Source organism: Osmerus eperlanus, chromosome 8 (genome assembly GCF_963692335.1).
Source record: "Osmerus eperlanus chromosome 8, fOsmEpe2.1, whole genome shotgun sequence".
NCBI lineage: Eukaryota > Metazoa > Chordata > Actinopteri > Osmeriformes > Osmeridae > Osmerus > Osmerus eperlanus.
Genome location: NC_085025.1, coordinates 6493233 through 6504769, shown reverse-complemented (window position 1 = coordinate 6504769; position 11537 = coordinate 6493233). Strand labels below are relative to the sequence as shown.

Genomic DNA, 11537 nt, shown 5'->3' with positions numbered 1-11537 from the left:
AGACTCCAGTGATACCTCAAGTTTGATAGAGACGAACAAATTATTATCTCAGCCTCTCTGCATTTGGTGCTTCCGCTTTGATCAAACCCCATGGTTTCTGTCATGGTGGGGGACAGTTGAGTGGTAATGATGGGCATCTTAGTGTAAAGTTAAGCCAGTGTTGAGTGTTTAGATATCATTCAGCAAACACTGCAGTAGTGGAAGTCTGTCATGTATATGGTTGATATGTGACAGCATCAGTCAGAAGAAAATGACTACTTAGGCCATGTGTCAGCAGTGGGATTGTATTTATACAAGCACAAAGTTAGGGGCTACAGTGCATCCAAGATGTGTGTCTGCATGTATGTTTCTGAACGCCTGCAGACACACATCTTCTACACGGTCATTCCTAGCGTTCTTGCGTGTATGTGTGTGTGTGTATGTGTGCACACACCCACACATAGAGAGACACACGCACACACACACACACACATACATGCAAGAACGCTAGGAATGACCGTGGAGAAGATGCACCAAACAAATCAAACAATGTGTGAGACAGGAGTGCGGTTGCCATGGCAACCACAGCTTGTGTAATATCTCCTCATGTACGTCTCCGCCAATTAGGCTCTGTGAGTTTCCTATTTTCTATAGGCTGACAAACTGGAAATCCACCCCTTCAAACACTCTACTCCACAACTGTTTCTTTTTTCATCACACCACATCAGGGCCACATGACACTGGAAACGACGCAGGCCCACAAGAATCAGCAGCTGTATTGCGCCGCGTGTGACTCTGAGAAGACACGACGTTCTGTGCGGTTGTGGAGGGACGTCTCAGCTCCTTCCGGGCTCCCAGGCCTGTCTAAGCAGACTAGCATGTGTTAGCTGATGTGACGTGGGGCTATTTCATGACAATGTGAAAGACTGGATGAGAGAAGATGAAAAGAGTTAAAGAGCCCCCCCCACTCCCACACACACACATACTTCTCCCTCTGCCACACACATTTCTCTCTCTCAGCTCTTGGATGTTGCAGTGGAGGCCTGCTGGATAAGATCCCCACTTACTGAATTAGCAGGGGAGCTATGTCACAGTACACAGCCATAAGTATTACGTTAACACACCTCTCCTGGATTACTGTGAACTATGGTTCAAAGAGAGAGGTCAAGATTACTAATATGCTGTATAGAAAGGGTTAACCCTAACCCAAGCTGAAGAAACATAGGTAAAGAACTAAACTGACTTATCTACAGTAAATGCCTCAGCAGAGAGGTGGTGGTGGGAAATAAACCACAATTATGTAGACACATTGAAGATCCCTATCTTCAATATTTGACTGTGGTTGTCCTTACAATTTCTTGTCCAATCGCAAAATTTAAACTGACCAACCGCATGTTTTGGATGATGTCATCCTATTCTAAGACTGTGTTCTAAGCTATGAGAGCAGCTACTATCTGCTAAAAGGTAGACTATTGTACTGTAAATATTTTAGAAGTTCATGAATCATTTAACTTGAATTTGCTTTTGGAAGACCCAAATGCAGGTTGCTCAAATGCAACCTTTTTAGCAGATCATGTTCAGAACGGTAAACGTGCATTCACACATACACACACATACACACACATACACACACACACACACAAGGGTTCACCATGACAGCTTAGGATGGGTTACCTTAAAAGACAATCATGTTCATAATAAACCCAGGTAAAACAAGATTCAATGTCTAGTCTTCTAATGTTTATAGAGGGATTATAGTGCACTGGCCTTTTATGCGGCCATTTTGTAGGTTTGGATGTGTGCCCGGGCCATATTTTTCATATAGGGAATGCAATAAGTGAGGACAATCCACTTGGATATATTAGGTTGCAGATAATCAGATAGCGTGCCAGCTTGCATTACTGTGCTATCCTGATGAATGTGGTCAAGCTCAGATAATTAGATTTGATCAATCTGTCCCCGCAGCTCCGTCTCTTTGAAGTGAGGGGATAGTTTCTCCCTTAAAAAAGAAAGAAAAGACCTTCGGCTTTGAAACAAATGAACTAATCCTCCCTCCAAACCTGCCTTAGCCTCTGTATTGATTGAGAATGCAGTGAGTTGGAAGCACGAAGCATGAAAAAAACACCCCCCTCCCAAACGCAGTGTTCAGTCCAGGTCTTCATACTCTACAACTCTGTTCACAGTGTGTGTTGTGGTGCTAGTCACTGTATACCTGGGCTCTGTACTCTTGGGGGGCAGGATTAGGTTGCATTGTTGTCTGATGGTGGCTGAGTGACTGTGTGTGCATATGTGGTGTTTGTGTGTGTGAATGCGTGTGTGTGTTGTGTGTGTATGTGTGTGTTGTGTGTGTGTATGTGTGCGTCCGTGCATGTGTATACGTGCATGTTTTAAAAGCCCACCATGCAACAGACTCCATCTGTTCCCAGCTGAGTCTGCCTGGGGTTAGGATGAATTGCCCATCATGACTCATGCTGTCATGAAAACAAACTAAAAACAGCTCAAAGAACGTGTAGATACATATTAATAGCGATGTCTATCCTGACTAGCTCTGGACATACACACCACAGTGCATTAATGAAGGCACTGGATGCGCAGGGGATGTGTTTCAAAATGGTTAATATGAAGGTTTTGTCTGCAATATTGCTTCAGATAGGCAACAAGCCTATGCTTTGTGTCCACTGAAATTATTATTATTTTTAAACACAACCAAGAGAGAATACCCCTCTGGGCTTCTTATCCCAAGATACACATCCTGTTGTGGCAATTTTTTTTATACATGGATTGATTCACAAGACTAAAAAATAGAGAACGGATTGCATGTTATTCCTCCTGTTTTTGCTGTGGGGTCAGATACTTGTAAAAACCCCAAGGACGGTGAATAAATCAATAGGGGAAACTCTCACAGCGAGGAAATCTTTTCATGGTGATCCGCCAGACGTCTGTGTATTGTTGCCAAGGCAACAGACACCAAAAATATGGTAGCAATATTATACCTCTCAAGTCCATCCGTCTGACTCCAGAGAAATGCTATTATTACAGACACATACAGACGCAATTTTGCAGCAAAGCTAAAACAAACAACAAAAAGACTGAAAGTATTCATTATTTTAAAAAATACATTGTTCCTCTAAATCTCTACGAGTGATACAAACGTGCGAAACTTCAGCTATTTAAAGATTGTATTACCCTAATTGCTCGCTGTCTGTGCATTTATCCACTAGAAGACGTTGTATGATTTCTAATGCAATCCTCAATCGGGCCACCTGTTGGAGTTGAGCCTACTTGAGTCAACAAATGCATGTTCCAGACATTGAAGTCCATAACATGGATTAATTGGATGAAGGTAATGAAGAAAAAAAGTGATAAAAAAAAAAAAAAAAAAAAAAAGTGATATGATACTCAAAAAACTCTCAATTTGACCACATAATTGTTGTAAGTTTTTTATTTATGCTATTTTGTTTACATTTACACTGTCATAATATAGGCTACCACAGCATAACTGAGATGTCCAGAGAGTCTACTGTGATTACAGATTTTGCAAATCAGTGTGATTTGTGGTGGAATACTGCAACCTGCTGGTTGACTTTAATAATGCTCTTGTGGTAAATCCTCAAACAGGCATTTGACTTCCCTGTGGGAACACATTTATGAACATATTACCCACCATCCATACGATAAACCAAATAGTTTCTGAGAATTGTGAGCCCCTTACCCAGAGCACAATGTGGTTGGCTTCCTTTTAAGTGGCACATTACCTCGAATGGCTGGATCATGGAAGCTTCTCAAATGTAATTTCCACGATCCAATAAAGGCCGGTATGTAGCCCTGGGGATCATGTGAGAAATAACGTACGGTCCACAATGGTGGTTCCTGTCAGAGATGACAACAGACCAATCAGGGCCACATAACTCTACACATCAAATCACCTTTGAGATGCATAGAGACTGGAGTGCCTGTTTAGAACAGCTAGTGTAGTGCCCGTGCCCATGATGCCTGTACTCGCAGTGCAGCTGCTGATTAAGATGTTGATGAGTTGATTCCCTGTTAACTTGGAGTTTGTGCACGTTGACAGAAGAGGGGCGCTTTTGGCAACGAAGGCAGAGTTTTTGTATAATGACTTGTGCCTGGGTTTTCCCCCAGAAGAATCAACACTGATAGTCAGGATGTGAGGAGTTTAAAGAAAGATTAATGACACGATGAGAACATTTAACGTTACTGCCATCAAACATCCGAAATGATAGGCAGGGGAAGTCTCAAGGCCTTTCTCAACTTTGAGTTTGCAATGTCTAGACCTGTTTAGAGTTGTTTTCTTTCAGAATTTTATGCACACTCACACATGATAATCTTAAACTCCTCGCTGTTAAAAATTTAACAGCGAGCCCCGCTGACCCACAGCAGAACAGTTCCACCTGTCTGAGAGCCAAACTGTGCATACAGACTCTGCCTGTAGGACAACAGAGAGAAGGACCTTTCTAGTAATTACTCCCTGACCCCTTTCAAACCGCTTTCAGCTTACTCCGAGCACAGTGATATGTTTCTACAAAGGTGATGGAGGAGAGGGGAATTGGTTTCAGAAGTCTTTGCACGCACCCTGAATTTTGCCTGAGAATACATCTCCAGCTGCCAATCCCAATCCTAGATTCCAAACTTTACTCTTGGTATAGGTTTTTAGAGGGGAGATACATCCAGGAATACTGAAGAAGAGGTATATAACTGCTGGAGTCATTTAGTATAATTTATTTGAGCTTTTTAAAGGACATGAATACAATCTTTTATGCTTCAATTAGCACATCGAGCAATGAATCCCATTCACAGTGCAGGGCTCATCATCCTCCCTCATATTGGCTCACTCCATCAAAGTTAGAAAAAGCTCAATGACAATAAAATACTTCATACATCACATTTAGACTAATCTTCAGCACTGGACAGTGGCTACTTAGTGCATACATAACGTCATAAATCTTCAAAAGTGTGCATCTGAGATTGTGTAACAGAGTCTGGAGAGGAAAAGTATCTACTAAACACAATAACAAAAAGATGACAATGTATCATGGCTCTGGAAAGGAGGTAGACTATTGTAGAACACCAAATGGGCTATTTGCTTTGAGAAACCTCTTTGCAATACGGAACCAGATGGACTCGTAATTGCAGTCTAACAAAGACAAAAGTCATCTGGATGTCCCTGATTACTGGTACATTTAATTATTTCTCAAACAAAATACGGAGATCAATTATATCACAAGATCATTTCTTTTTCTCACAATAAATAAAAGCAAATGGGAAAGAATACTTTCTGCATTTTCTCTGTTCAGTCACCTAACTGTTTGCTTTTCAAGTTGGTTGCAGGATATCCTTCGAGTATCAATAGACCTACCAATGGAGGTGAAATTGACAGTCATGAAAGTTTGGTTTCTCAAGGATGGGTTCAAGATTATCTTAAATACCTCTTTAGCCCTTTTCCTGAATTGTTTCCCCACTATCACATAGAGGAAAGGGTTGACTGAGCTGTTGGTGTATGCCAGGTAGGTAGACAGCTGGATCCCAATGTCCAGGAAGTGACCCCACAGGCACCCCGGAGTGAGCTGGAAGTAATCCAGAGTGTCCAGGAAAACAAACATCTGGAAAGGAGTCCAGCTAATTAGAAAGACCACAAGGACAGCAAGCACCAGGTATGTGGCCTTTCTCTCTGCTCTCACTCCTGGAAGTGTTGTAGTTTGACCTTCCTTAAGGGCCTTGATGATGTGCCGACTGCAGTAGGTGACCACCGACACTGGGACCAGGAAGCCCAGGATGTTCCTGGTGAGGTTGTGTTGGACCGTCCAGCTTGGGTGAGGGTAGGCCAGGAAGCAGGCGTCCACCCCTGGGTCTGACACGTAGCTGACCTTACGGAACAGCAGCACGGGGAAGCTTAGCAGGAAGCCTAGGACCCAGATGCCTGGGCAGATGCGCTTGGCCCAGACAGCCCTCCTCAGTCTGCTGGGAGACATTGGGCACACTAGAGCCAGATAGCGATCCACACTGACCAAGACTAGGAACAGCACACTGCAGTAGTAGTTCATGGAGATGGCCACATTGACCAGCTTGCAGAGCGCCTCACCAAAGGTCCAGTGGTAGCCATGAGCGATGGTGTCTGCCCAGAAGGGCAAACAGGAGACCATAACCAGATCTGCAGTGGCCAGGTTTCCCAGATAAATATCAGCTACGGTGCAGGGTTTTCTCTGCAGGCACAGGACACAGAGGACCAGACCGTTTCCCACCACCCCCACCACACAGATCAGTACTATGTACGCTGGCTGCATGGAGTGGAGCCACAGCCAGGCTGCAGTGTAGTTACTGCAGGGGTCCACATCTGGATTCAACGTGGGGAACATCGACATCGTCATGTTCAGAGCCATGGGAAAACTGTAGGATTTAATGACAATATCTTGTTATTTTCATAATAGCCCACCACAAATAATTTTTTTATAAATCAAATTCTAAACTAAATGAATGACTGACACCCTCAGAGGAAAATACACAACTGATGGAAGGTTCTCCACTGGGCTAATAGGTGAGGCTAATAAGTTACGGGTGGGATGTTGTCAGACGATATGTTCACGGAAGGGGAATGTGAAACATTGTGATAATAATGACGAACAGACACCACTAGAGTGAATCACTGGAGGCCAAGAGTCATATTTATTGCCAAATCTGGATTCTCCACTGATAAATAACTTCCATTCCGTGATGAATCAAGTTGGAGTAACCTCAGCATGAACTCCATTCAGTTCAAATGTATGTTAAAACTATATATTTAGGTGTGTGTTCCTAATTTAGCTCCCAAAATGAATTAATCAAGATTTAAGATTTACAACGATTTACATTTGACTTCACTTTAATTCATTATCCTTAGGTTTTGTTTTAGCCGTTAAAAATAACAATAAAAAATATTTGGCCTACACCCCCCATAGGTCCAAAATACACATCAATGGAACACAGACTAGAGATCTCCACTTTCTACATATAACAATATTATGATGCCAGTTGGCTTGAAACCACTCACCTTATCACCAGCTATGTGCTCTCGGGCCAGATGTGCTCTATGTCGGCTCCAGATGTATTATCATGGCAGTCCTGCCTCTTCTGAACAGTGTGCTGTAGGAGGGGATCCTGTTTTATAGGAGTAACCCAGAGATCAGTCCTGCCTCTTCCGAACAGTGTGCTGTGGGAGGGGATCCTGTTTTATAGGAGTAACCCAGAGATCAGTCCTGCCTCTTCTTAACAGTGTGCTGTGGGAGGGGATCCTGTTTTATAGGAGTAGTGTCGTTACTGAGCAACACAGATCTGTTTTTCCCCTACTTACTTCTTTTGGCTCAACCAAATGGTATTCAATATCCACAGTTTTTTTCCCCTTAGCTACAATAAATTAAAGAGAACACATTTATCCTGGACTGTAGGACTGCTTACAAATGGAATATTGTCATAGATCTGTTCCAGAAATCCTGTAATGAAAACACATATGTAAGATACCAAAATAAAGGTCATTCATATTTTGTATTTTTGTTGATTTCCAGCATTTCCATGAGCTAAATGTATTTTCCAACTTATTTTCAGACTGAGATTTGACAGATGGATTGAACAATAGATATGTAAAGAAAGTTGATGAAAACCAATAATGAACCAAGAAGCCCTGTTTATTATAACAGCAGAATGTTCAATAGAAATGTTGTTAGGCGTTCATGTTCTTGTAGTGCTAACATAATGGGTGACGCAGAGTTTAAAGTCAATCTTTCGGGACTTGCGGCATCACAGGCCTTTCACACTAGGTGAATCCCTGGAGCCTTTAAGCTCGCTCAGCCTAATCTTGTAATACACAGCCTGCTACCAACAGTCATTTGCTTATCTTGTTCTTGGAGAAAAGCTATTATAGAATGAGCAGCATTGTTTCTTTCTGTCTCATGGACACCATCACTAGCATCGGCAAGATTGAAACCCTTCTTATCAAACTTTAGACCATTAATTGTTGTACTACGAGGTATCTGGCAGAAAGGCTAACCCGTCTCTCGCAAACTTCGGTTTCTCCAAGTGATGTATTGACTGAGGGATACTGTTTTGAGCTGGAAGGCTAAATAAATCAGAAGGGAAATGAAGGAATGCCCAGCGGTAACCAGTTCACACAGAAATACATCCCGCGTCATCCAAAGACTAGGAACACACACTGTCTTCGAATGGTTCCCAGGGGGGTCTTTTAAGTGAGGTAGACACGCTCCTGACGATTTCTTGTTCCTGAAGAGAAGAGAGCACATTGATGCTGGGTCAGAGCTGTGCTGTACGTTATCTTTATCTTAGGGTCTCTCTCTCACCTTCTCTCTCTCTCTCTCTCTCTCTCTCTCTCTCTCTCTCTCTCTCTCTCTCTCTCTCTCTCTCTCTCTCTCTCTCTCTCTCTCTCTCCCTCTCCCTCTCCCTCTGTATTTCTCTCTCACTCTTTCTGTCTCTCTCAAACAGGGTCATGCTGAAGCATAGGGGGAGGTAAGTTTCCCCACAATCTCCAGATCAGCCCGTCAGCTAAGATGAATGACTTCATTAAAGGAGGAAGCAGTGTTAGTGGGAGACTCGGGAGTTCTTTGTGGTTTGGAAAAAGTGAATCTCTCTGTACTGTTCTCCAAATAGTACAAGCTCCAATCACACCCATGTGTGTACATTGTTGTGACATGCAGAAGGACAGACTGATAGACACAAGTGAGAGTGATACAAGGTGGATGACTTTTCCAGTCTTATCTTGGCGTAATTACAAGGTTTTTCCTAAAATGTAATAAAAAAGCATTCTCAATTAATGCTTTCCTTCTGGGATAAACTACTATTAACTACTTACCCTCTGGGACAATATCATTCTTGCAATAACATTCCTTTAAATGCTACTTAAAAAAAAAGAAGCCATTTCATGACTGCTGCATTGTCCATGGCAAACACACACCTGACCTGGAGCTGAAGGTTCACTCATAGCATCTGGGTCAGACACCACCTGACCTTGTCCATTATGTAATTACAGCTGGCCTGGCCATAGAAGGGAGCCGTTTGGCTCTGACTAAACCTTGAGCAGTGTGTGTCAACTGTTCCAAGAAACCAAACATTCTATTAAAGAATGCTCACAGAGGAATGTAACACAAATAGAGAACACGAGTCAGGGATTTGTCTTCTTCACACCCTTCGAAGCTGCAATAGAAATTGAACATGCACAAATTCTCCTCTCAGTAGGTTAGGTCTCCATGGCAACTTGAACAGTGTGGCAGCTTCTCACAGAGACTGGTTTGCTGGGCATCTTGGGTAATGGGACTCTGACTTTTCATGCATGTCTCATTTACATGTGCTCTCCAAATATTTAAACGTTCACATGGAAATGAGGCTTGAAATACAGTGCAGTTAAATGACAGAGCAGGGCACAGGTGATTAAGATGGTGGCACTCCTTGCATTTAATATGTAATTTTAATTAATGTTCCACATCCATAGTCATTTCCTGTCCTAACAGTGGCGTGAGTGTTACACAACTTCCAGCGTCCCAGAAGAACCATCCATGCAAAACTAACAAGCAGAGTTCGACACAGATCAACCTCAACCTCCTAAGTTTCCTCTCCTCTCTCTCTCTCAAAGGTAAAATTGGTCATTGGTCTTCATAAAACATGTTTCACAAGCTATTTACGTAACACAATGTCAGAGGAGCTTTTTTGTCAGGCAAGCAGCGACCACATGGTATCCTCTGGAACAAACCCAGGCCGCGAGACTGGCCCCTAAGATGACGTTTCCGGCTCTATCTGCGCTGATGTTACAGTAAACAGACCTACTGCATGTCCAGACTCCAGCCAAGGTACTTCTGATAGGAAGTGAAAAAGTCCAAAGGCCTCTTTGATGGACTAACTCTGATTGGTGTATATAGGGAACTCAAACAGTGTAGTAATGTAACATCGGTTAACTCTTTTTTCTCAAAAGAAACAGAACTGATGAGTTATTTTGTTGCCATGGAACAAGGAGAGAACAGCTTGATAGTGACCAGACCTTCTTCACAGCATGTGTCTGGCTAATGCTTAACTTATGGCTAATGGATCAAGGTAATGGCTCATGGATGAGATGTTTCTGTGACTCTCTCCTCCTGAGGGACATAGTAAATGGGTTTCGTGTGACTGTGTGAGACTACCAGACCTCTCCTCCACATCTTCCTTTCCCCTCTCCTTCTTCTTATCCTCCCCTTACCCTCCTCCCTCCTATCCTCACTCCTCATCCTCCTCTCCCTCCTCCCTTCTTCCACCTCCTCCCACAGGGAACCTGAGTGGGGTGTAACAGTATGCTGATGCCTTTCTGGAATGCATCGTTCATTTTATTAATTCAGCTTTGAGGATATAGTACGCTTCTGAGGTACACCAAACAAAGGGATTGTTATTATAATTATTTCCTGTTATTTTCTTGTCACAATTGTATGGTTTAGATATCATTAGGGATTACTTATTTTATTTTGAATAAAAACAGACATTTTTCTTTGGACTCGAATTGAAAGAATTGTCTTGGCAGCTATTTCCAAATGCCTGCCAGCTCTGGTTCTTAGCAGCGCCTTGAGGAAAAGAACACCTTGATTTGCCCTTTCACTTTCCATGATGGGTCTGTGCTGGCAGGTATTAAGACAGATAATGTGGTTGACAGCAGAAGCCAATGCCTAGTCTTTTGTTCAATCCCTGCTCTGATTTTGCCTTTATTCTCCAGCTGCCCAGCCCTGATCCAGGGGATGTTTATATGGGCACATTCTCCAGGACCATAAGAGGGCTTCCTCCAGTCCGGCCCGGAGCAGAAACATCTCAGAGATGTACCGCCCACACACACGCATAAACATACACACTCTCACACACACACCTACACACATGCATGCACACACATATACACTCATTTTTGTACCCCACTAAGCTGCCAAGTTGTCTTCTTTATTCTCTATCTCTCATCTGTCCAGAAGGAGTGTTTCATAATTTCCAGTAACAGTGGGACGTTGTTCTATTCTGGTCCCACTGTTGCATCTCAGTGTGATGACCACTGTTTGGTGACCCGCAGCCTGAAGGTGCTGAAAACATTCAGCACGCGTCTACCAATAAAAAGCAAAGGTGAAGAAACACCTTCACAAAGACATACAATAGACAAGGTTCAAATGACCCACAACATGGCCATACGATGCCAGGGAGCCAGTAGCAATGACCTGGGTAGGATGCTCAGCCTTTCTTAGTGGCGTGGAGACATTGATGGATTTCCTGTCAACAGTCTCCTTGGAAGAGGTGCAGAGGAACTGAATCATACAGACGACTTCCCCCATCTCTCTTCTCCAGAGAAGTGGACTCACAAACGTCAGGTTTGGTGAGCGTCAAACAGGCTGGCCCCCGGTGACTTGGGAGCAGCAAGAGTACACACAAATGTGTTCGACCCAGACACCAGCTCTGGAGTTTGGAAACACAGGTGGAGTGGAGATAATATGCTTCATGACAAGGAGAATGAGGAGATCCCTCGCTCATTAGCTAAGACTGTCTTTTATTAATCATGAAGCAAAGAA

At 43.1% G+C, this 11537-nt stretch overlaps 2 protein-coding genes across 3 annotated transcripts in view; both read right to left on the bottom strand.

Moving 5' to 3' along the window:
* LOC134024484 (actin, alpha cardiac muscle 1-like) overlaps positions 1-11537 on the bottom strand; it is a 190608-nt gene that overhangs the window by 62749 nt on the left and 116322 nt on the right. The gene's annotated exons all lie outside the window — the stretch shown is intronic.
* Positions 4741-7129, bottom strand: si:dkey-63b1.1 (B2 bradykinin receptor). The gene is made up of 2 exons (XM_062468084.1): positions 7022-7129; positions 4741-6381 (listed from the first exon to the last, which is right to left on the bottom strand). The coding sequence occupies exon 2, from the start codon at positions 6372-6374 to the stop codon at positions 5292-5294; it is 1083 nt and encodes a 360-aa protein (XP_062324068.1). The 5' UTR covers positions 6375-6381; positions 7022-7129; the 3' UTR covers positions 4741-5291.

Bases quoted from the DNA above. Each gene is read 5' to 3' on its own strand.
- si:dkey-63b1.1 (XM_062468084.1), bottom strand. From the start codon at position 6,374: ATGGCTCTGAACATGACGATGTCGATGTTCCCCACGTTGAATCCAGAT.